Source organism: Antedon bifida, chromosome 7 (assembly GCF_963402885.1).
Source record: "Antedon bifida chromosome 7, ecAntBifi1.1, whole genome shotgun sequence".
NCBI lineage: Eukaryota > Metazoa > Echinodermata > Crinoidea > Comatulida > Antedonidae > Antedon > Antedon bifida.
Window position 1 is genome coordinate 20,360,008 of NC_136232.1, and position 26,538 is coordinate 20,386,545.

Below are 26,538 nucleotides of genomic sequence, written 5' to 3' on the forward strand. Positions count from 1 at the left end.
TTGTATTTTTCATATCTAGGGGTATTTATTTGATTGTACATGTTACCATATTACACCCAAAAAAAAATATGCCCCCGCAAATAAACACCCCGGGGCGGTTTGAGTAAATATGGTACGTTATATTTTGTTGCTTACAATGAGCTGTAATTCTAAATTAACTGTAGAATTTCCCAGCATTTAAAATACCAAACGATGTATCCTTTTTCACAAAGATTGGAAGCTACCAATGCTGTTTAACTCACAATGCCATTCTCTACTTTTACATTTATTTATTTATTGTAGGCTGCCAGTGCTGTTAGTTGTCATTATCTCTGCTTATACATTTATTTATTTATTTGTAATACTGTTACCTCCCACTCTTATAAACTCACTTTTTCATTTTTATACTCTTTTGAATACAACAGTTTTTAATTTGTCACTTGTCTTCTGTATTTGATGTTGTGTTGCCAGACTTCATTAAAGCCTGGTTCCCACTTGGACGTAACGCAACGATGTTGGGTCAATACAAGATAGTTGACCAATCACAAGCAGGGAATCAAGTTTTAGACTGAGCTTCACTGCAAAATTATATTATATTTTTCATTCATTGTAATACTAATACAACATATCTGCATGAAGAGCTAAGGTGTAAATGTTTAAAGATAATGTTAAAACAAACTGCCTACATTCTATTCATTTTAAATGGTTTTCGCACAAGTTGTAACAACTGCATTTGAAATTAGCGTTATATATTCTTATAATCATCTGTTTTCACTCGTTTTTTGTTTATCGTAGAACGCTTTATGCCGTTCTATGTTCATTCCTGAGATGCTCTCTCCAGCTTGCATTCGTTTGCGTCCGATGTAAATCATTACTACACCACCAAGAAGCGCAAAAACACCCATGCCAATATTTACTATTATTCTGAATTTATTCTTTGTGCTATTGATAATGGTGTCTCTGAAATAAAAGAAAAGACAAATGTTATTAGTGTTTTAAGATCTGTCTACACTATCAAAAAAAAAGTGTGATGTGCCCAAATATGGTAGTGATATTCCTTAATATGGTAGTGATATGACATCATCATCCATATATGGGCACATCACATTGTGATGTTGAAAAATTGAATCCTACTGATGATATGCATTTTATTTTTGAATATGGAATTAGAATTTTAAAAATATTGAATGTTGAAAAAACCTTACGATACAAAATCCGGAATATCTTGATCAGACTTGTAGCGTCCCATAAATACCAATATCCAACGATCCACTTTGTTCGGCCTTGTTGCTCGTAAATGGAAACCTTCTAAAACTAACAAAAAAGTTAACGGTTTCAATTTGTAAACGTTAACTGTAGGTAGTGCAATACATTGCTATATGATTATGAATAATGATACTAATAGGATTTTTAAATCAATAACAATCCAATGACTGTGCAATTTATTTACCACTTGCAAACATAAAGACAACTTATAGTGTACTTACTCGGGTTCTTACCATCATCAGAGGCAACTTCATTTTCCTTTACTTTATCAACATCCTTTTCACTTTTTGTACATAGTTTTCTAGCTGAAGCTAGGCTCATTGTGGGTTGCCTACATCTCGTTGACAATCCTGCTGGTGATGACCCGAACGGCAACGCCGCCGGTGATAAACATATGCCTCTTCCACCTTCTAACATGGGCTGACCAATCCTAACAGTTCTGAAGCCTAATCGGCTAATATTTACTATTCCACGAAACATCATGTTCAAATCAATAATGAGCAACAAATATTTAAGCTTACAAGATATAAACTAATGTACCACTATTACCAATACAACATGAAAACATGCACGTAGGCCCCTGGATATCCGTCTCGCGACTAGACTCGACTAGACTCCGGAAACAAATTTTTGTTTAGACTATGGAACGCCATCGATGTCTTTTAATTTCTCCTCTCGCACACGTACACGTATCGATACCTTTGTCAATAAAAACCTGAGTGGCATTTTCAACTTCAAGTATAGAGTATGGTGGGGATATAAAATAGATAAACATTTATAGGCCTAGAGTTTGATTTAGCATTCCGCAAACTTGCGAAATCGTTAAAATCGACACACCACCATAAATAATGGAGAACATTAAGGATTGCAGATTTTGAATAGATTGAAGACACTAATGACGTGCCATACTACTAGATTGATTTGTGTCGAGATTTTTATTTGACGGACGGCTAGTATATCTTCTGTGTGGAGAGGTACTGTGGATTGAGTCGACTTTTTTCAATGTTTATTTTGAGGTAATTTTACAGTTCATACTGAATCATATGATGAGAATATAGAACCTTTTTAAAACCAGGCTATTAATGTTTATAAAGTCGTATATCATTATACAGTACTTATTTATTATGTGTAGTCTTGGCCCGTAGTAATAGCCTAGGCCTAGGCCTAGCTAGGCCTGGTTTTTTTTTATAGGCCCAGCCTAGGTAGTATGGCCCTAGCCACCCTAGTATTGGTTGCGATTGTGGGTAGCAGGACGATTCGGCCAGGGACTTTTCGGTCCAGTGAGGACGGACGTTTCGGCCCATCCAATCGTGTTGGGTTAATACATCTCATGTGTGCCTTGACCTTATAATTTATAGGCCTATCCTACAAATAAATATTTTTTTTTATTGAATTTTAGAATTTATAATAACATTTTGAAATATTTTATTTAGGCCTAGGCCTATTCTTTATTATTTTTTATCTAAATAAAAGTTGGATGTTTCGACCTGACCAAAGTGGGCTGAATGATTCTATTGGGAAGGTCGACAGAACCAAAATGTTACATTATTTTAGACTCCCAGTCAATCGTTGGTGCTATGCAATTTCGCATGCCCGATCTCTCTCGAACTTAACCAATTTAAAATCATGAGTGGCCATGTCTTACTTATGTCAAGTAAGTTAGGTGCGAATTCACAGGAAGGAAAAAGGCAGTCCTCCAATGCTTGGCAGCATTAGGGCTGCTCATACTCTGGGGGCCGCTTACTCTCTGGATAATAATAATGACATACACAGTTGATCATCCATGCTAATTCCATTTTAACCATTATGCCTCTTTATTCTTAATATAGGTGAAAGTAAACTCAACAAACAATGAGTGTTAAAGCGTTTGAACTTGTACCAGCGATCGAAAGGTTACAACTGCTGGGAGATAAAGCTAAAACATCGGTATGATTATTGTAGTTTAATAATATATTTACTTTTAAATGAAACAAAATTTAAGAAAACCTAAAAAAAATGGTTTTAATGTATTGAATTTTTACCTGTTAAGAAGTTCTTGAAAATTTAAATTTTATACGTTTTACCTATTATTAAAATTGATGAAAAAAATGATCTACATTTGAATACTTACTGTAAATCTAGGCCTATGCTTTTTACTGTTATGTAAAACTTATGTTTAAATATTTTTATTGCAGATTGAATGTATTGAATGCTGTGGGAAAAATCTTTACATTGGAACAAGTGATTGGTAAGCTAATAATGAGATACTATTTTCCAAACTAAATAAAAATGGATAATCTATTTTATTAATTTATCGTGCTTATATACTAAATCTCATTTGAGGCTTAGGGACTGGAGTGAAAAAGAGTTATGAGTCACAACCCTGCACTAGGTCAAGATTGAACCCTGGACCCTGGGATTGGAAGGCAAGCATGTTAACCACCAAGCTACAACATATAATGTAACACTATAAAAAAGGAATGGTTTAACTCAACTCCCTTTTCTTATTTCAAGCTTTGTGGTTCATTTTCTTCTTGAAGAAAAAGTTCAAGCAAATGGCAAGATATCATTTACAAGTGAAAAGCAATCCCACAAGTACTTGGCTGTTGTAAGTTATAACTTTATATACTTCAGGTTTTGGAGACATTCTTGTTTACATTAACTGATTGTTATTTCATATGCATTCAACAGTGACCAACTTACAGAATAGATAAACTATTTTATAATTTATTGTGCTTATAAACTAAGTCTCATTTGGGGCTTAGGGAGTGGAGTTGAAAGAGTCTCACTTGGACCTTGCACCAAGCTACAGCTCCACTATTTTGGACATATTGCATGCCTATTTTTTAATGAAATATTCCTCCATTTTAAGTGCATTTGTAATGTGAAGAGAATATGAACATCTTATTATTTTGTTGACTTTTTATGTTTTATATTTAATTTTATTTATTTTATGATTTTTAGAGGAAGCCTATTTCCCAGTTGAAGGCTGCATCGGCCTTGACTAGGATATTGGTTTTATGCGACAATGTGCTTACACTACTCAACATGTTTAATCTGGAACCAATCTTATCAGGAGCCAAGATCAAAGGGGTAATTGTCATATTCAAAAAATTAAAACCATAATACTAAAAATGCACTGAATACCATAATAATAATCGTTCTTATATCGCGCCTATTGCACAATGCTTCTAAAGGGCTTTAAATTATTATCCCTATCATTTATTTGGATCAAACATGTATGAAAACATACTCCCGTAATGCAGCTAGTAATCAGCGCAAAGTTGTGTCTTCACCTTACCCATTTGTACACCAAGTAAAATGTCTTGCCTAAGGATACAAGCAATGCAGTGAGAGTTGGATTTGAATGCGCAATCAGTATTCCAACGTCCAATAAACTGCGCCACACGGCCGCATCACAATGTTACAGGAGTGAATTTTTAACCCTTACACTACTGACGTTCAATCAAGCGTATGTATTCTGTCCGCTGAACTAAGTCACGTAAAAATGCGCAAATATTCTTCATTTTGTTTTTAACTTCATAAAGGATTAGGGTAACTTTTGCGGCTTTATGTATTCTTCGCTGTCTTCTTTTAGGTGACATCATTTACTGTAAATGAGAACCCAACAGGGAGTAACCCATTTGCCATTGAGATTTGTGTAGCAACTCGTAAGAAGTCCGTTCAGTTGTACAGTATTACAGAGGATAAGATGAACATGATGAAGGAAGTGACAATACCAGATGTTCCTATTCTTATGGTAAATATGCTGGACTATGAATGAAAAACAGAACAATTCAATTTAGGGTACTTTATAAAGCGGACCACAAAATAGTGAGTGGCTAAGCGGTTAAGACAGTGGAACCGTAATTACGTAGCCATTACACATCAAGCCTCACTCGCTCGCTCTCTGTTATGGTGGTAGAGCGAGTCTTCTGGGATAAGGACTATAAACTGTAGGGCCTGTGTACACATCTGCACTTTAAAGAACCTAGTACATTATTTGAGATGAGTGTACTAGTACATCCCAGCCACTGATCATTACTGGCCCTATGGAAGACCAGTCTTTGACTGAAGAGGTCACCCAGTATAAATATTTAAAAAATTCAATAGAGGGTGCTATATAAGCTAATAAGGCAGAGCCATATATTGAAAGAGTTTTCGAAGAGTCTCCAAAATATCGCGTGCTCCATGCACGCTCTATGCGTACACGTTTATTTTGTATAGCGATTCTCTGTAATGGATTGTTTTTACATTTTGTTGTTTAAAATCATGTTTGCAATAACTTAATCATTGTTATTATTTTAACAAAAACCTTTAAACAAATGGATTGTTTTGATATTAAATTCGATAGTTAAAGCCTTGTGAACGTTATACATTTTTATAATAAGAATTCAATTCCGTATGCTTAATAGAAATAGTTTGACATAAATATGGCCGGTAATGTATCACATGACTTTCTAAAATCCGTGAATGCAATGTTGTAACTCTTTCAATTATGGCTATGTAATAAGGTGTACACAAAATCTTGAAAGTGAATCATCTACGGTATATTTGATGGATTTTAATTTCGGAGAGATGGAATCTTTTCTAAAAGTAGGAAAAAGCTGCAAATTTTGAGAAACTTGAAATCTCGGTAAATGATTTTTGTATATCATTAGACTCTAATATATTCTTGATTTCAGAGTATGGATCGATACTGTGTTTGTATCGCTATGGCAACAGAGTACTGTCTCGTAGACACGGACACGTTACAAGTCACTGATCTGTTTCCATATGAACATGAGACCTCAAAACCTGTTGTAAAGAGAGTAGGCAAGGTAAATCTTAACAACTCCCAAAGTACAGTATAATAATAGATATTAATTAAAATGGCAATAAAGCTCTGTCTACACTATCAAACTTGTTTGACAAAAAAATGTGTGATGTGCCCAAATATGGTAGTGATATACCCAAATATGGTAGTGATATGACATCATGCACCCATTTATGGGTACAGTATATCAAATGTTTTGTCACATAATGTTTGATAGTGTAGACAGAGCTTTACATAGTCTTCAATAGTGTATTATTATTATTATATATCAAATCTAATTTAATAGAAGTTTACAATGTATACAGTACCCATGGACTGTTTATTACTTCTAAATTACTATCACCACAAATTTCAAACTGTATATTTTCTAGGAAGAGTTTCTGCTTAGTGGACCAGGTGCGTTGGGAATGTTTGTAACGTCGGCAGGGATGTCACAGCGCCCTCCTTTGAAGTGGTCTGAATCAGTCTGTGGTGTGTGCTATGCGTTTCCATATATTGTTGCATTAGATGAGGAATTCCTTACAGTACATAGGTATAGAGATTTTTTGCTATGAAATATGAAATATATCATTAATGGTCTAATAGTACAGTACCTGCATAGTAAGCATAAGATTCCAGATTCAAATCTCCGTCAATTGATTATATTATCAGTGAACGGTTTACAGTTTTTCTATGCTTTTAAATTGATAATGGTTGGTAATGATATCTGCTAAGTTTTTCCAAGTGTCCTATATATCAAGATAAATATGGGTAAATAACCTGTGACTTTCAGCCTAACTGGGCTGAATTGCGCACAGCTGTGGACGGCACATGCAATAACTTCCTTCTCCCTTATGGTGTCAAGTGTTACCACAAAATGGTGCCCATTTGTCTGTCCATAACAACAGGGGCTGAATGGACCAGTACACCGGGGTAACCACCTACTCTTACGAAAGATGAACTGGGTAATTTAGAGTACACACAAGTCAGATGTGTACACTGGACCTAAAGTTTTAAGTCCTTTATTTAAGACTTGTTCTAGGTACCACCAGATAATGTAGTAAAAGAAAACCTTAGCCAGTAGTTTTAAATGTTTAGATTTGTTTTTGTTTCAGTGTTTTAGATCAACAACAGAAACAGACTATTCCATTTTCTGGGGGTAAAATTCTTGGTGATTATGATGGTAAACTATACATTGCGTCTAATAAGGAGGTGTACTCGTTAGTACCATTACCAGTAGAAAAACAGGTAAAAAAAGTCTTTCAATACATTTATCTACAAAATCTTTATTGCTATAGACAATGAAAGTTTTGAAAAATCTTTTAGTATTTTACGAGAATCATCATGAAGTACACAAAAAGTAATCTCGTAATAGGCAGAATGGCAAAGGCCACACAATTCAATCTGTCTGTTTTTGTTTTCCCAGATTACAGCATTGTTAGCAGATAAGAGAGTAGAAGAAGCATTGACACTTGCAAAAAATGCCAGAAAAACAGGATTAAGTAAAGAAATGTTTAGAAGGGTATGTTTTCAATTGTACAATTCCCAAAATGTCATTTTCAATGGTTACATGATTCCAATTAAATGTATAATAATATGATAACTGAAAAAATTAGTGTATAGGGCCGTGTTTCCACACCCAAAACAAAATTATTGGTTAATATTTTAACCAATAAAGTGTGTTAAATAAAGTTATTATTAAATAACCAGATGCCCAATCACATTGTAACAATTTGTCCTTCAGGTCAAAGGTTAAAAATTATCGTATCTATCTGATAATTATCTGATTTGAATAAGATAATTATCGATTAATTTTTCTCGAGTGGAATCAGTTAAACCCTGTTTCCACAGGCAGTTTATCGGTTAATTATTATCGGTTAATTACTGGTTAATTTTTATCGGTTACTTATTGGTTAATTTTTGGCTGTAGAAACACTGCCTAAGATTCCCTTTGTTACTGTTAAAATTTACCCAGTACATAGAAGAAATAACACATTTTTGCTTTTGCCTTCATTAGATGTATATCCGCATCCAGCAACAAGCTGGATTTATCAAATTAGCTCAATATGAATTTGAAGAAGCATCCCAATTATTTAAGGATGGCAAACTTGATATTAGGGAGGTAAGCGATGTAATATATATTTCCTGAATTAATACTTCTTTTACAATAATACCATCATGATGCAGGTATAGCCAAACTCTGATATAGTTTAAAGATATATTATCCACTGAAAAAAACATATTTTTACATTTTTTTGTTGAATTTCATCTCTACAATTAAAAAAAAAGCTTTGTTTGCAATTTGTTTGACTTTAAATTCTAGATTTCCTAGACTGTACCTGATATAGATAGCGGCCATTTTGGTTTTATGGAAATTACCCTAATTTCTTCAACTACAGATATTTACTACAAAAAATAAATTCTGTTCGAATTTTGTCTAAGTATACCCATTATTTTTGCTACAAAAAAAAAAAAAAAATGCGTCTTTTTAACATCCAATATAAGCGCCTTCGGTTTCGGTTTAGTTGATTCTGGCGCTATACAAATACCTAAATTATTATTTATTATTATTACATTGACTTGTAGATATTGAATGGTGCACTACATCTGTTTAAGCCCAATCCCAAATTTTTACCAATTGTTGTGTTAATTTGAATGTAGGCGTATCTCTCAAATGTAAATTGTATTTATTATTATTTTTTTCAGCTGATAAGCTTGTTCCCAAACCTTCTCCCAAGCAGTACAAAATTCAGTCGTGCACAACCACCCCTCCATGATTTTGCCGACATTAGACAGATTGTTCGGAGTGATAAAGCTAGGCTTAATGAATGTAAGCGATTTCTTATTGGCTTGTTGGAAGACATTAGGGGAACCTCTCTTGCCATTGATATGAAAGAGGTGAGTGCTTTTTCCTTAGTATTGGTCATGTTGTGAGTTATTTATTATTATATAACACCTAAATAAATTCCTGTCATTTGATTGGACCATTGTGGGTCACATGGCGTGCAATAGTACATACTATTTAATGATCATTAATTTTTCGTATACAAAAAACAATCTCAGTAAAAATAATCTGCATTAAATCCAATAGCAGCACCGTGACCTCTCCTTTACAACAACAAGATCAGAACAATAGCAATGACAAGAATCTACTTAGATGTTATATAAAACAATAATAAATATTTTTATATTCATGCGATGGTACAAATAATTCCATTCGGTGAAATATGAAATTCTATTTTTAATCTGGCTTCGCCTCGTGAAAATAGAATTTCATCCTTTACCTCATGAAATTATTTGTACCATCGCACTCATAAACATTCATTATTTGTTTACTAGTCACTTACTCTTCAGTGTTATATTATTAAATAGTACAATTTTTTCTGTTTTCTCTTTTTTTCTAACAGTTTTTATATACAAGATTGTATACAAAATTTCCTGATTTCAAATATATTTTTTTCTCACAGGATGTTGATACTACGCTTTTGAAACTGTACGCAGAATGCAACTTAGTTAAATTACAAAAGTTAGTATCAACAGAGAATGCGTGTAAACTTGAGGATAGCTTTAAGATATTAGAGAAGAACGACTGTCACCACGCCCTCGCCACACTCAGTCGTTTACACGGCGATAACGAAAGCGCTCTTCAAATTTGGGTCAAGTAAGTAGTTCACTGTATTGCCATTGAATGCTTATTTTAAAATGCAGTAGACCCTCTATTAAGGGGACACATTCAGGACCCAACAAAGCGTAGAGGTGTACCCTGAATAAGGTATTAGAGAGGTTTCGCAATCTTACGAATACGATAACGAAAACGGATACGTCACGCACACATATTCGTTTTCGTAAGCCATAAAAAAATCTGTTTCGCATGGCAACGAAATATTGAGGCGCGTCCAAAATATGACTGCGGTAAATTTGAGCGAAGCGCAGGTACGTGTTGCTTGGTGCTTGGCTGCCTAGGCCTAGCGTAACATCAAAGCGAGTGATGACTTTAAAAACTGCTATTTATCAAAATTGACTTGGCATTTTAGTAAATTACTTTATTAAATTACTTTCAATAAATCTATAATTATATTATAATCATGAATCATTCCTGATTCAAATGCAAAATGTGCGAAATAGATCAAAAACTATACTCGTTTTGTAGTTACGAATATGACTGGTGATATTCGTCAACACGAATACGCTTTACGAATATGAAATGGGGATCAGCTCAAAAGTTTCACAAATGTATGACGTATCCGTTTTCGTTATCGTATTCGTAAGGTTGCGAAACCTCCCTATTGGCTGTTAATACATATATTTCCCCTTTATAAGGGTGTCTCCTAAATAGAGGTTCTAATGTATGTTGGATTGGCTATTTTCTGATGTTATGAATATATTCATTTGGTGCTATAGAAGGCTGGGGTGTTGTTTTATCCTGTAGATTTATTATAAAAACACAAGTACCCATAGTTTGTGAACATTTTTCTTGATTGATTAATATTGCTATTTTTAAAATGAGAGAATTATTAAACTAAATAAAAGATTTATTGCAATGATTGTTTGGATTCACATTTTGATAATTTATTTTCTTTCATATTTTAGGTTGTCTGATGGAGTTTTACAAGATGATAGTTTTCCAGGTTTTGAATTTGTTTTTAATTTTCTGTCTGTGTAAGTTAAAATGTTAATATCTTCTTTGCCTAATATCATTTCAAAGTTAGTTAGCAAGTTTGTAATAAAAAAAAATAAATACAGACAAATAGATAAATACAGACAAATAGATAAATACAGACAAATAGATAAATACAGACAAATAGATAAACAATATGAAAAATAAGTTAGTTACTTTTTTTGGAATTATAAAATCATTTTAACACTGTAATAAGACCTGGTAGGGAAGAGAATCATAAAACCTCAAACTTAATTCATAATTTATGAGTATTTGTTAATTTAATTTACTATATAGATTAAGTGAGCATGATTTACTTTGGCGGCATATAGACTGGGCGTTACGCAAGGACCAAGAAAAGGCTGTTATGGTAAATTAGAAATCTGATCATTTTTATGTAATGTACTCGTAAGCCTTGAGGTTGGTGGATGAATGTGTGTCTCTCCCAAAAGCTCTGTCTACACTATCAAACTAGTTTGTGTGATGTGTCCAAATATGGTAGTGATATGACATCATCATGTCCATATATGGGCACATCACATGTTGTTGTCACATACAGTTTGATAGTGTAGATAGAGCTTAAGAACTATGTTGGCAGGGAAGAAATCCCTGTAATGTAACTAAGGGGTAGACTGAATACAACCTAAACTTGGCCTACTTTCAAGAAACAACTAGCATAAAGAGGACAATAAGAGTTTGGGTTTTCCTTCTTGCTGTACTCGGGTAATCGAAAGGTCTCTACTTATAAAAGTATTGTTTCAGATCAATCCTATAACAGTATATATAAGTGACAACTAAACAGGACTATTTTCAATGAAATATTACACTATAAAGAAATGTTCAAGTGTTCTGTCCGAAAGGTCTTATGGCCAATTTTCACAGACGAGTGGTAACGAAAACAAAAATATAAAATCTATGTTATTTCTTTAAGGCCAATTTTCACAGACAAGTTGTAACGGTTAGCAGTAACTGTAAGCAGAAAACAAAAATATAGAGTCTATGTTATTTCTAACCATTTAGACAAAACGGCGAGCGGAAACCTGCTCTGGATAGGTACAGATTCTGTGTTGCCTCTACATGGTTTCCCGTTACTGCTCATCTGTGTAAATTGGTCTTTACTTTACCAATATGTAAAAAGAATTAACAAAAGTGAGGTAGTGTTAAGATTGTTTCTAAAAACTGTGTAATGATATTCAGTTTATTCATTTTCTTTGATACAGATTTTTACAGAACGGCCAGCAACAGAGACATCAAGTGAGCGTCTTCGTCCAGATGATGTCATAGCATTCCTCAGTTCCTATCCTAAAGCTATCATAAGATATTTAGAATTTCTAGTCTTCACCAAAAAGTTAGAGGTAAGACGACATAATCAAAATGTCTAATATTGTATATACAGTATTAAGGGGACACTTTTTGATGAATTGAATGAGGGAATAATGGAATACTGGACTGGACCAAACAAAGTGATATGTGTCTCCTGAATAGGGGTTGGCTGTGGTGTTAATGCATATATTTCTCCTCATTCATGTCATAGGATAATGTCCCCATAATAGGGTTGTCTCCTGAATAGAGGTGTCTCAAAGGAGGGTTATACTGTATATATTTTAATAATACAAGCCTTATTCAGAGGACATCCCTATTAGGGGAGACTTTGGTGGGGCCTGAAAGGGGTGGTTATGGGTATTATTATAGTGGATACTTATTGTTGTTTTGTTGTGTGTGTAATGTCTTTTGTAAGTGCACCATTTTGTGTGTCACTGTTATAAAATAGAAGTTTCAAATAAACACTATATAAATAAAGGAAGAACCAAAAAGAACTATTTCCAATTATATATCTCACTATAAAGCACAGTTTTCACAAATGATGTGCCCAAAAGTTCTTGCACATAAATTATTTATTCTGTTTTATATTTCTTGTGTACCCTTTGCGGTTTACAGTAGTTTCTATTCCGAATCTGATAATAAGGTTTTGTTTAGCTCTGTCTACACTATTAAACTTAATGTGATGTGCCCATATATGGACACGATGATGTCATATTAATACCATATTTGAGCACATTACACTTTTTATTCTCAAACTAGTTTGATAGTGTAGGCAGAGCTTTAGAAATAGAACCTTAAAATGCATATTGGATCTCCTCCAAAAAATAATTTAATTCTTCATTAAAACACTTTTTAAAGCCTTTAGCACACATAGATGCATTATAGTGCTTTTAAATCTTTTTTTCTAATTTGTTTATTATAAAATATAATGCAAGCATCTGGAATACATCGAATTGAAGTATTTTTGTTATACATTTGCTGGTATAATGTTTATCACTAATCCTCTTATGGTTAATAACTAACATACATAAATGTCTTGTTTACTACATACAGTAGAACCCTTTAAGGGGACACCTTCGGGACCTAACAAAGTTTCCCCTTAGTCCCTTATAAGTCTGTCTGCACTATCAAACTAGTGTGATGCACCCAATTATGGTAGTAGACCTAAATATGGTAGTGATATGACATCATCATGTCCATATATTATATGGGGACATCACATTTTCTTGTCACATAAAGTTTGATAGTGTAGACAGAGCTTTATAGAGGTGTTCTTAGAAACTCGAATAAAGGTTTTAATGTATTCAATCTGAATTATTGAAAGGTGTTTTTATTAATATTTAATTTTTATGATTAATGCTTGATATTGAATGATGAAACATCAACATTACAATGGTCATATGTCCTATTGATGGTAAATAGATAAAGTATTATACATTGGGTGTGTTACTGTTAGGTGGCTTAGGTAATTGGTTCAGGAACTGGTTTTTGAATACATACTTTTGACAATTTTCTATCATGTATAACAAACTATAAATGATCAGATATTCATATTGGAATAATTGAGAAAACTCCATGCTGCTATTTTTTGTTTGTTTTTTGGTTTTATGGTATTTACAATACATACAGAACAAAGTATTCTCAATAATAAAGACTGTTGCCCATTGTTAAAGTTAAGTTGGTTGTTTTTGTATTAAAAGTTGGTTGTAATGATTGGCATCGGTATTGTCCAATCAAGTGATTTCCAGTATTTCAACGCATCTGGAGATCCTCTCAATTGGACTGTACCCATCCAATACCCCAAGGGCCTATTGAATTATAAAGCTCCTCAATTTGATCTTTATTGTTTACTGGCTGGATATGATGAAATCACTAGCAAGAGGGTGACCAGTTTTGAGTACAGCAGATATGATATGTAACTGCATGTCCTCAATTCTGGACTCCACCTCACTAGTACTCTCTGTAGTATTGTAGTAATAGTAGTAGCCCTCAATTCAGAACTCCACCTCAATAGTGTTCTCATATGTTGTTTCATATGTTGTATTATTAGTCTCAATTCAGCAATGTAGTAGCCCTAAATATCATAACTTCACCTCACTTGTGCTCTCAGTAGTATTGTAGTAGCCCTCAATTTCAGAACTCCACCTCAATAGTGTTATCATATTTTGTTTCATATGTTGTATTGTATTGTACTAGTTCTCAATTCAGTATTGTAGTAACCCTCAATTCAGTATTGTAGTAGCCCTCAATTCAGTATTGTAGTAACCCTCAATTCAGTATTGTAGTAACCCTCAATTCAGTATTGTAGTAACCCTCAATTCAGTAGTGCTCTTATAGTGAGCTCCTTCTCACATTTTGCAGCCTTCTATTCTTGACCTTACCTCTCATTACCCTTTGGGCATGATGTACTGCAGTTAGCTCTCTATCCCAAGTTAAACATTAATACATCAAACACATTAGTGTTAGTTGTTTCATGTCATGAAGACATTGACCAATAAGAAAGCCAAGAAATGTTGTTAGTTATTTCCTTGCCCTCCATATTGGACAATGTCTTGTGACACCCATGTGCTGATTGCTAACCAAGAACAGCATAATTTCCTCATTTTTCCCCTTTGTTTCCTTGAGAAAAACTTTAAAACACGCAATTGAAATAACTATGCGTAAATTGTGAAGAATAGAAAATCTGTGATAGAAAAAACATATTGACTACTATGAAGAAATTCCCCCAAATCATCGTCACGAACGTTGAACATCTTGCGACGTAACGCACATAATAAGACTTCTCCAATTATTGGCCAAAGCGCATAGACTTATTTATTTTTCTTTTCGTATCATTTTCTATAATTGTTATCCATGTGGTTTTGGGTCGTCCTCTTGGTCTATTGACTTTTCTTATAGTTTCTGATTCGGATAGAGCTCTTTGCGCTGGGATATCCTCAAACAAATTTACAAATTTTGCTGATGGTAAATACAAGATCTCTTGAATTTTGAACTGTTAGCGTCATCAAACAGTTTTTTGTTTTTTTTCATTTATACAAACCTATATATTATATTAATATATTATACAATATAAAGAAAATTAAATACAATGATAATAACACAATTTTAAAACCAAAATTAGACTTAATTACAGATACCTTTTATATATAATTGCCAGAATGTGTTTTAAACAAATTAAGTTTCCTTATTATCCAGGTCATTAAATTTCATAAAATGCATTTTTAAAGTTTTATGGTGAATAGAGTTGCATGTACCTCACATAAAAAGAAGCATAATATTCTTAAAAAGAAACTTACTTACCGAACAATAAATTCTTCTCTGTGGTCCCTGATCTTCCAAAGTGAAATTCACCAAAGAAATGTAATTTCAGCTAAAATTTCAGCAGTTTTATTGTAAATGCAGAACCCAACAAGTTAATAATCAACCAAGGTTGTATGGATGTTTATTACTTTTAACCAGAGGCATACTCTCTGAATATACCCTCATACGTCGTCAATCCACAAGCCATACTGGCGTTCAAGAGTGCCTGCTACTTTGCTAACCAGATCAACTTGAACATTTTGTATATACACTTGTACAGTAAATGGATACGGCTAGTTTAATATTAATTATCACATGCTGATATAAAAGACCTATTCTTTTGATATGGTTTTCTTTGTGTATTTTTTATTGCGTTTGTGAACAAAAGATTTTAAATGTCGATTGTTTTTAATTAGGAATAAATGAATAATGAATAGAAAAAATTGGGATTACAGTATCTTTTAAAACAGAAATATTATATTATATATAATATTTAGACTATCTTTTTTAAAACAAAAATATATAAAATATGTTTCATATTTGTGTGTTCTATAAATGCAGAATATGGTGTTGCCTTAACAACAGAAAGTGGCAACAATAAATTTGTAAGGTTTTATCAACTAAATAAATGTCTGATTTAAACAATAAAGCTAGTCATAATTTCTGAGGATTACAATAACAAATAGTCATAGTATAGTATTTTTTTTATTAAAAAAAATTTTTTTCACAGGCTTACACAAGCCTGTATCAAGGGCGAACAAACCCTCCTTTTTGCTTACTTGTGAAAGTAATGGTAGATAGTATTTTTCCCCTTTGTGGAAAAAAATAAACCACACATACAAACAATTCTGGCTCATGCTTGTTAAAGATGTTTTATCCCAAAAAACATGAAAAATGAAGATTAATAAACTTTAAATAGGCCATTTTGCAGTTTTAATAAAGTTATTCACTTCTGTAATAAAAAAAAAGTTATTATTTCACTTATAAAAAGACAAATAAAATTTTTAAATTCAACCTATTTGACTATTCTTTGCATTAAATTACAGTTTTTTCAGGTAATTTTTTTTTTTCCATCCAATTTTTGGTCAAATTGAATAACTATATGTGACATTAAAATGGTATCTTCAACAAAAACATAGGCGGACAGTATATCTTTTTTTTTGGTAGTTTCAACCTCTTCTTTGTTATTTTATTTGTACAATGTAGTTATTGAATCATAATACCACACTGGCGTGTATTTGATTGCTTTGTGCAAGTACAGTAGTTGAATTTGATTAGTGGACCTTTTGGTGTTAATTAACTTTTATGTCCTTGTAAATCAGTGGAAAAGTTTAATTATTTGTAATTTCCTAGGCTAGTAAAACCCATGCAGTTTTCAACTGGTGGTGCTAGCTAGTATAATAAATCAAGGCATCAAGAACAGCTTGTTTAGGCCCACATGTTAACTGAAATCAGGGTAGCACAACCTGTTATCCTCGTTACAGTTTAACCTGCCTGAAATTTCTTTTTAATTGGAGTCTTATAATAATGTTTTAGGGCAGTAGTAACCTTTACACTATACACAAAGACTTATTCAGTGTACAGTACATTATTAGACCTTTTGGAATGAACCCAGCTACAAATTAAGACTAAATAAGAATTAAGCTTTTATAATGTAACATGCTAAAGCCTCAATGTGCTTAACAATATAAATAAAAATGCTATAAAATTAAGAAAAATACAAGTTGAAAAGGTGAATACGTATTATATATGCGAATAAAGTTGAATGTATGTATGTATAAGTAATTGAAGTTTCCTGACGTAGATAAAAATAGGCTAACAATTCCATAGGAAGACAGTGAAAAAAGGCAGCGATAAATAAATGTGCATCCTCCATAATTACATGTATAATGTGTGTTGTGGAAAATAAAGAACAATTTGAATTGAAACAAGCATAATGCATTAACATAGGTTGGAATAAGATGTGCAAGTAGAGACTGAAATAAATAGCAGAGACCGCTAAGAATGAATTTAATTCTCAATAATTCTACTTAATACTGGTACTAATAGGTAGATAGGAATAATTACAAGATTAGGATAAACTTCACCTCTAACTAATACATTTGTTCACTTACAATTACATACCTGTTAAATTTCAGTTTTGCTGTTCCAAGTACTGTATGTTACTAGTGTTAGGAAAACCATTGAGAAACATTCTAACTGCTTTCATCACCCTGCTAAATCTATGTTGTACTTTTATACTGCAAACAACTAGAATACATAAGATAAAAAGACAAGGAAACATAACTTTCATATAATATGTTGAGAATATCTATCCTTATCAAGTCATTATTATGAAAGATTGGAAAAATATTACAAAGAAATGGCATTGTTCACTGGATAATAGCTAAATCCCAGCTTTACAATCTATAGGCATTGCAACCTTGTGCAGTATATAGAATATTGCCTGCCTGTTGTGGTTTCTGATATTACAAATAATAAAGAAATTGTTAAACCTGACACAGTGACAGTAGTCTATTATGTTTACCTCTAATTAAGAACCATTTTGTTGGGGACCAGAATTTACTTTAGTTGGCTGGAATTTAATTCAATTTTAACCAAAGAGAAGAAATGCTTTGTGTTTTGAGTGTTCTATGTAATTGGAAGAAAATCTGTATTTTATCCTACTGCACAATAAATCATAGTAGAGCTGTAGTGGGTGTGAACCTCAGGTTGGTTACCAATCATTGATTCCTAGGTTCAAATCCTGGCTCAGTCAGAGTACGGGGCAAAACTACCTAAACCTCATACAAGGACAATGTCTGTCCATTGGAATAAATGCGCACATGAGTCAAGGTTTCATATTTTTTTTATACTTATTCAACAAAATTGTTAACAAGTAAAGTAAACACAAATGTATATAATGATATAAACATAACATACATATATAACGATGAGAGAATTATTATTATTTAAGATGTTTTTATTAATTAATTCATAATTACTATACATTTGAATTTCAGAAAGAAAAGTACCACACGCATTTGGCTGTTTTATACCTAGATGCTGTACTACAGCTAAGGAAAGAGAGCCAAAGTGAAAAAACTCAGCAGGATTTAGCAAGGTCAAAGTTGAGGCACATGCTACAGACGTCTAACCTGTACCGAGTTCAGCTTATACTGGGCAAAGTGAAGGAGACAGACATGTATGCTGAGTGTGCTATTCTTTATGGCAAGGTATGGTGTACTATAGAGGGAGGGCTGCAGTTGAAATAAATGCTAGATTTGTTGTCAGAATATTATTTTAACATTATATTTGCCAACCATTAGACCAATATGTGGTTGAACCTAATATATCATTAACATCCTCATCCTGATTATCTTTTCTTCTTCATCATCATCCTGATTATCTTCTTCATTATCATCATCATCCTGATTATCTTTTTTTTTTTTTTTTTTTTTTTTTTTTAACCATATTTAATGAGGGTGATCCATCCAGCTATTGCTGATCATTAGGGACCCTCAGAGGTTCACAAGACAAACATATACACAAGATGCTCTACATAAACAAAGTCTTATTACAAGTCTTTGGGAGTGGAGTAATTTGGTCCTTAGAAAAAATCCTGACATGTGACGGGACTTGAACCCAGGACCCTTAGAGTGGTAGCCAAGAATCATAACCACCAAGCCACAACTCCACTTCATCATCATCATCATCATCATCCTGATTATCTTCATCTTCATCCTGATTATCATCATTATCATCCTGATTATCATCTTCATCATCATCATCCTGATTATCTTCTTCATCCTGATTATCTTCTTCATCCTGATTATCATCATCATCCTGATTATCCTCATCATCCTGATTATCTTCTTTATCCTGATTATCTTCTTCATCCTGATTATCTTCATCATCATCATCCTGATTATCTTCATCATCATCATCCTGATTATCTTCATCATCCTGATTATCTTCTTCATCATTATCATCCTGATTATCATCTTCATCATCATCATCCTGATTATCTTCTTCATCCTGATTATCTTCTTCATCCTGATTATCATCATCATCCTGATTATCCTCATCATCCTGATTATCTTCTTTATCCTGATTATCTTCTTCATCCTGATTATCTTCATCATCATCATTATCCTGATTATTTTCATCATCATCATCATCATTATCCTGATTATCTTCTTCATCATCATTATCCTGCTTATCATCATTATCTTTAAAATCATCATCTCATTCATCTGCAATTAACAAGTACATCAGCAATACTATTTGTTTTATGATATATTTGTGTTATTTAGTTATTTATTTGATACTCTTATAAACTGTGGTGCAGTCAAATATAAACGAAGAAGTATATAAAACAGAAGTTAATCTCATAGTACAGTATCATTGTGCTCATATTATAGAAATACTACAATTATTTATTTTTCAAGTCGTAATCTTTTTACTGCTTTTACACATCAATAAATTCAACTGTCGTCATTTTAGTGTTATGCAACATCTTTATCAATGCTGCCGTCATCATTTATCGTCAGAAACCTTTTTATTCTAGCAGTGAATCTTACCAAGTCCGATAATTAATATTCAATTGAGATTATTGATCCAGTATATAAGACGGAAAAACAACCATTAATTCATCAATTCATCTGTAAATTCCAAATTAGTTTTTAATGAAAAGAATACACTTAGAATTATTTATTAATTTGATCAATAATTACCGTGGAAACAAGTTGTTGTCATGTCCGGTGAAAGGGATACTTTTGTAGTAGCCATACCATTGATTAATTTTATTTGTCTTGTTTTAATTCCGGTCGTAGAGACACCATGACTCTAATAGATGATTGTGTTAAAACTATTTTGTTTTTAGATATGGAATTCCAATCCGTTTGTCTTATATTCCTTTTTCTTTATGTGATCAATAAAATGATATATACCGTATTTATTTGGTTAATGCCTCACTATGAATAAACGCCAACCCATCCCATATAACATAATTTGGATTTAACTCCCTCGCGATTAAAAGCCTGGTGGCGTTTATTTATTTCCTCAAATAAACGCCGCCTTACATGCATATAAACACGAATTGGCCAAGGTTGGCATCATGGACCAATTATTGACAACTTTGTTGGGTAGTTTCTTTCTTAAAGATGTATTGTCCCCCAAAAACATGAAAAATTAAGATTAATACAATCAGACTTTCAATAGGCCATTTTAATAAAGTTTTAAAAAATGAACAAGAATAATGATTTCACTTTATAAACTTTTAACCAAAACCCCATTGCCTGACAGACAATTTGACTTGTTTTTTCATTCCATTATTTTGTCAAAGTGGATAACTATTATGTCAAATTTAAATGTCATATTCAACAACAAAATATAAAAAAATGTATTTTTTAGGGGTACAATATATTGTCCCCCATAAAGAATATTTTAAAACATTTTTTTTGTTTGAATATGCCATTTCAATGTCACATAATAGTTATTCACTTTGACCAAAAAGTGGATCGAAAAAAAAATTATTTACCCGAAAATAATGTAATTTAAAGCAAAAATGCTTTAATTGTTTGTTTTTTTTTTTACAGAAGTGAATAACTTTATTAAACTGCAAAATGGCCTATTTTTTTCGTGTTTTTGAGGGACAATACATCTTGAAGTTCATAATAAAATTATAAATTTTTATGGTGTTACTGTTTTATAGTTGGAAGAACACGATAAAGCACTACGAATTCTGGTGTATAAACTGCAGGACTACGGATCTGCTGAGAACTACTGCCATGTGAACTCATTGGGGCGTGACAGGACATACAGACGAAGACTTTTCCAGATCCTCCTCGGCGTCTACTTAGACCCATTGGAAGGGTAGGTACAAGTAGTACTGTAACTAAACACCAGTGGCCGTATTCACCATTCACACCTAAGGGAAACACTTACCCTTAAAATTAAAAAAATCTCCTATCTAAGTTAATACAATTTAAGTGAAACACTTAAGTGTGATTGGTGAATTCGGCCACTGTATTCACCAATCACACTTAAGTGAATTATTTTCCTTTAATATTAGGTATTTCACTTATGTAATAATAATTACAGATTGCTCACTTTTTAATTGTAAGTTTAATTTTTAAATTCTAAATTCTACTTCTTTATAAAAACTAAAGCTCTGTTTACACTATCGAAAGTGTGCTGTACCCAAATATGGTAGTGATCATCATGTCCATATATGGCCACATCACATTTTTTTGTCACATAAAGTTTGATAGTGTAGACAGAGCTTTAGTCATTTTTTGAGACTCAGTTGGTGGTACTGAGCCGCCAAGATTTGAACCATGAGTTAACCACCATTTTCAGTGCAAATTTTTACTTAGCTACAGCAGTATTTATTTGCCAGCACTACCTAACCCTAAACCAGATGTTTTATAATAACTCAAACTTTTTCTATTTTCCCCATAAATAGAGTTGGTTCATGTACAGTATTAATTTATTTAAATTCATCCTGAACACAAATTCTAGTTTCCAATTGTTAACACTTTTTTAATTTCTTGAATAATTAAGTTCTTAATAATTAAGTTCAACCTGAAGTTGAAACTTATTGATTTATAGAAAGCAAAAAAATGCAATTACATAATGTGGTAACAAAGATTCACACCTGAATGAATTTGTATTTATTTTATTTTATGTCTTTAGGCAATGTGGCCAAGGATTACCACCCACTATCCTATCAGATAGGTGGTAATCCCCCTGATACAGGGGCTATTTTGTGAACCAGTACCACTGGGGTAACTCCCTACTCTTATCGAATAATGAACTGGGTTATAACTGTGTACACTGGACCTACGGTTTATAGTCCTTATCCGAGAAGACTTGTTCCACCACCAGAACTAGAAGCGAGTTGGCCTCGAACCCTTGCCGATGTTGTTGGCTCTTTAGATGCCTTAACCGCTCGGTTATATAACTTGCGTCTAATATTTGTGAATATAGCCTATGTCTGTCATTGTTGATCGAAATGTCTGACACTCTTACAACACTCCGGAAGTTGAAACTTATTGATTTATAGAAAGAATGCTATAATCAATACAATTACATAATGTGCTCACAAAGATTCACGCCTGGATGAATACATATGAATATAACATGTGTATCATCGTTGATCGATATGTCTAACACTCTTCCTTATTTAGTGAACATTGCACTAGATTCTGGGATAATTAGAAAAACATTCTTAGAATAACATTGCTAGATCTTTCAATAAATTTAATTAAACTTCATTTGTTATTGAACATCATCAATAATATGCGACTGTATTGATCATACCAATGTCAAATTAATGATGCAGCATAGTAAATGACCCCTCTTTAAGTAGAACATATAGTAGAACCTGTAGTAGAACCATTAAAGATGTATTGTCCTCCTGAAAAGTAATGTTTTTAATTGTTTTTGTTGAATATGCCATTTTAAATGTCACATAATAGTTATCCAAAAATTGAGTCGAAAAAAAAAATTATTTATCTGAAAAAACTGTAATTTTATAAAGCAAAAAATAGTCAAATTGGCTGGCAGCCAATGAGGTTTTGGTTGGAATTGACCATATATTTTGTCATTTTGTATGAGAAAACATTTTTGTTTTTTTTTACAGAAGGGATTAACTTTATAAAAACTACAAAATAATCTATACAAAGTCTGATTTAATTAATCTTTATTTTTCATGTTTTTGGGGGACTATACATCTTTAAGGGGACAAATTTGTTACCAAACAAAGTGTCCCCTTAGAAATGGTGTCCCCTGAATAGGGGTACGCCAAGTGTTAAAACATGTATTGGCCCTTGTTTGTTTCAGTAAGGGTGTATTTCTAATTGATTTGTACTGTAAGAAGATAGAATTTATAACAAATGAACAATGGCTGACTATTATAACTTATTTTTGTTTCATTATTATATTCTTCTGTGTTTAGGAAGCAAGATTCATTGATAGCGCCAGCCATTACCCTTCTGAACAGTGACATTGCTGACTTTGATAACATCCGGGTAATTTTTTATCAACATTTCATTTTATAAGGACAATACTAATGTAATTGTATCAGTTTTTAATTACCATATAAACAAAATTCTATAGATTGTAAATGTTCATTTGGTTTGTAATTAACAATGTGTAAAATATTCTTTTTATCAAACCAATGGTGCGAATTATGAGATTAGATGGTAAATATTTTGGCAAAACTGTCAAGAAATAAAGCTATTTACCATCTAATCTTGTAATTTGTACCATTGGTTTGATGAAAAGAATATTTTACATTCTATAGAATTAATATAACCAATCATTTGTTACTTAACTCATTGTTCTAATATCAGCAGCTAATATCTCACAATTATAAATGTATTTTAATTTTGAATTTAATCTTTAAATGTTTAATAGGTGCTACAGATAATTCCTGACAGTTGGTCTGTTGGTCTTGTAACCAAATTCCTAACCCACACGTTGCGTCACAACATGCATTCCTGTCGGACCACCAAAGTGCAAAGAATGCTGGCCCGTGGCGAGAACCTAAACTTAAAATCGGTCCTGTGCGCCGAAAATAAACATCCGATATTCGTTGGCGACGATCGAGTATGTAAAGTGTGCAATCAGGCTTTTGTGGATGCCTCGTTTGTGCGTTATCCGAACGGTACAATCACCCACGTACATTGTGCGAGAAACCGATCCGTGTGTCCCGTTACAGGAAAGTTATTCAGTACCAAAAAGTCATAATATTGAACTATAATATATTGAAAGAACACATATATTTATTAAATATTAAAACATAATAGCAGTTCATACAAGCAGTACCAATATATGTTGTTAGTTTTGTTAATATTATTTTTACTAACTGCAGTAGGACCCCTCCTTGAGGAAACCCTTATTTAGGGGACACCCTTGTTCAGGGGACACCCCTATTAAAGGGATATTTTCTGTGAAATCAACCTATTTATTAGGTCCAAAACGTGTACACTTAATAGGGTATTACTGTATGTCTGATATAGAATTGTAATGCATAAATATATATGTATGTATATATCCAATCTGCACATAGTACTGTTTCAATCTTATTAGATCTCGTCAGTGCAGATCAGGTTTTGAAATGATATGTACGTATGTATATATATATATAAATATATTTGTTTTATTTGAATTTTAAATTTGTTAAGAAGTTATGTTTTAATCTTCACAACTAATATTTCATTGGAATATGACCACCTACTTATATTAAATATTTTATTTAGATTATTTTTATTCAATAAAAAAAAGGAAAATGGTACAAACGCATTAAAATAAGAAAATAAAATCCTAGTGCAAATGCTTACCTTAAGCAAGGACTAACCAAGGCAAAGGGCATGACAAAGCACAGAAAAGTATATATAAATAAAATATAATATAAAAAATTATATCCAACAGAATTGTATTATCTATGGCTTATATTAAAACCAACGTCTAAACATCTCATCCAATGAATGTTTATTTCTACTCGTCGGCTGCAACATAATCTGAACATGCACATTTAAAATGATTGTGTGAAAGAAAGTTCCCGCTTTTTGAGAAATCTTTAATATTTTGCTCTGTGGTCAAATGGTATGACACTCTCCCTAGCATCAAGAGGTTGTGGGTCCAAATCCTTTACAATTCTTATCCGTTTCGATGTACAATCTATTGATTTTGGGGAAAATTATTTTTTATGAATGCAGACTATATTTTTGTCAATTTATAGAAATATTTCTGTAATTTGGTGAATAAAATTATGTACTTAGATAAACATTATATTCCTAATACATATTATGACGGTGATAAATTTCTACTGTAAATTAATTTTGTGTATTTAATTGTTTATTTTCATTGTCGTAATCATCTTCATAATCATTTAAATCATCATGTGTTTGCCACCATCATCTTTAATAACTATCATAGTCTTGATTACCCAAGCATGTGGCCAGAATTTTTTACAAAAACGATATTTTTTCCACAAAAGAGGCAAAAATCCTTGCTATTGCTGCTGGTTTCTAGTTTGGCATTTAATGGAAATGAATGAATTTTGATTTTTTTTTAATATGCCATTTTAATGTCACATAATAGTTATTCACTTTGACCAAAAACTGGATTGAATAAAAATTGATTTACTTGAAAAAATGTAATTTAAAGCAAAAAATACTTATATTAATGATTTTGTTGTTAAATTAAGGTTGTTTTGTCTGTTTACAAGTGAAATGTTTTTTTTTCTACAGAAGTGAATAACTTTACTAATTGCAAAAATGGCCTATTAAAAGTCTGATTTGATTAATCTTAGTTTTTATGTTTTTGGGGGACAATATCTTTAAGCTTGGACGCAACGCAAGTGAGTTGACCAATCACAAGTAACAGTTCAGATGTTCCATCGTGGCGTGATTGGTCAATTTACTTCCGGCGCACTTTTTGCGTCCTTTGTGATTAATATTCATTCGTCATTGGTTACGTACATTACACCTACGTACTTGCGTTGTATCCTAGCGAGTACCAAGCTTAACAATTGATTACCGGAAGAACAATAAAGATTGATGTACCGCACAGGTTGATAAAGCTACAAATTACATAACTGCCGCCTTGTCTGCAGCGGTATTTTCTCCCACCTCCAAACTAGGCCTATCTCGTAAAGCACTATTTCACCACAACTCATCGATCTCGAATTATACCCCCCAGCGTCGAATACGCCGCCGTTTGTAAAGCGGCATTTCCGAATTATTTACGGTGGTTGGCCTACACTTGCTATCAAAACACGTGTTTGTGTCTTGAACATCGATTTATCGAAGCCTATTTTTTCACTTAAAACAATATTTTAACTAACTTCTCTCCACAATTTAAACGGTAAACTCAGTTTCAAAGCTAAATTCCAACAGTATATTACTATAGTGAAATATGTTATTGTCTTCCATCTTTCATTAAATACTGTTGTGTCTTAGTTTCAAAAGTAGGCCATATACATTTGTTCATAAAAGCGAAACAAATATAATCGATTGATATTCTTCGGAATGCTTGTTATTAATCAAATCGTTAAGTTGGGTGGAAAAGTCTACATTCTACTAAACGGTTTATATCTTGGAAACCAACCGGTGCTCTCGAAAATAAGATGGAGTTAATTATTTTTATTATGGTAAGTATTTAGTTTTCTACAACATAAATTAATACGTGGACCGTTTAGGCCTATACCAATATCACATTACCATTTGCTAAGAACATAATTCATGAT

General features: G+C 32.5%; 2 protein-coding genes across 2 annotated transcripts in view; one reads left to right on the top strand and one right to left on the bottom strand.

The window, feature by feature from the left end:
• Positions 1-553: 553 nt before the first annotated feature.
• LOC144848551 (protein FAM162B-like) overlaps positions 554-26,538 on the bottom strand; it is a 153,716-nt gene continuing 127,731 nt past the window's right edge. The window contains exons 2-4 of the mRNA XM_078705358.1: positions 1,467-1,825; positions 1,185-1,293; positions 554-939 (exon numbers count right to left, since the gene is read on the bottom strand). Coding sequence (XP_078561484.1) covers positions 741-939; positions 1,185-1,293; positions 1,467-1,728 — 570 coding nt within the window. The 5' untranslated portion in view covers positions 1,729-1,825 and the 3' untranslated portion in view covers positions 554-740. The remainder of the gene's footprint in view (positions 940-1,184; positions 1,294-1,466; positions 1,826-26,538) is intronic.
• Positions 2,199-25,123, top strand: LOC144848472 (transforming growth factor-beta receptor-associated protein 1-like). The gene is made up of 20 exons (XM_078705230.1): positions 2,199-2,261; positions 3,075-3,171; positions 3,420-3,472; positions 3,739-3,832; positions 4,189-4,317; positions 4,823-4,984; positions 5,910-6,044; positions 6,412-6,572; positions 7,135-7,267; positions 7,446-7,541; positions 8,037-8,141; positions 8,726-8,917; positions 9,487-9,680; positions 10,610-10,678; positions 10,974-11,046; positions 11,897-12,031; positions 18,302-18,514; positions 20,995-21,155; positions 23,242-23,314; positions 23,703-25,123. Exons 2-20 carry the CDS (start codon positions 3,097-3,099, stop codon positions 24,033-24,035), a joined length of 2,586 nt encoding a protein of 861 aa, XP_078561356.1. The 5' UTR covers positions 2,199-2,261; positions 3,075-3,096; the 3' UTR covers positions 24,036-25,123.

Excerpts from the sequence above, each read along its gene's own strand:
- LOC144848472 (XM_078705230.1), top strand. The coding sequence starts at position 3,097 with ATGAGTGTTAAAGCGTTTGAACTTGTACCAGCGATCGAAAGGTTACAA. Across the intron at positions 7,268-7,445 it reads CATTACCAGTAGAAAAACAG|ATTACAGCATTGTTAGCAGA; the intron begins GTAAAAAAAGTC and ends TTGTTTTCCCAG. Across the intron at positions 7,542-8,036 it reads GTAAAGAAATGTTTAGAAGG|ATGTATATCCGCATCCAGCA; the intron begins GTATGTTTTCAA and ends TGCCTTCATTAG.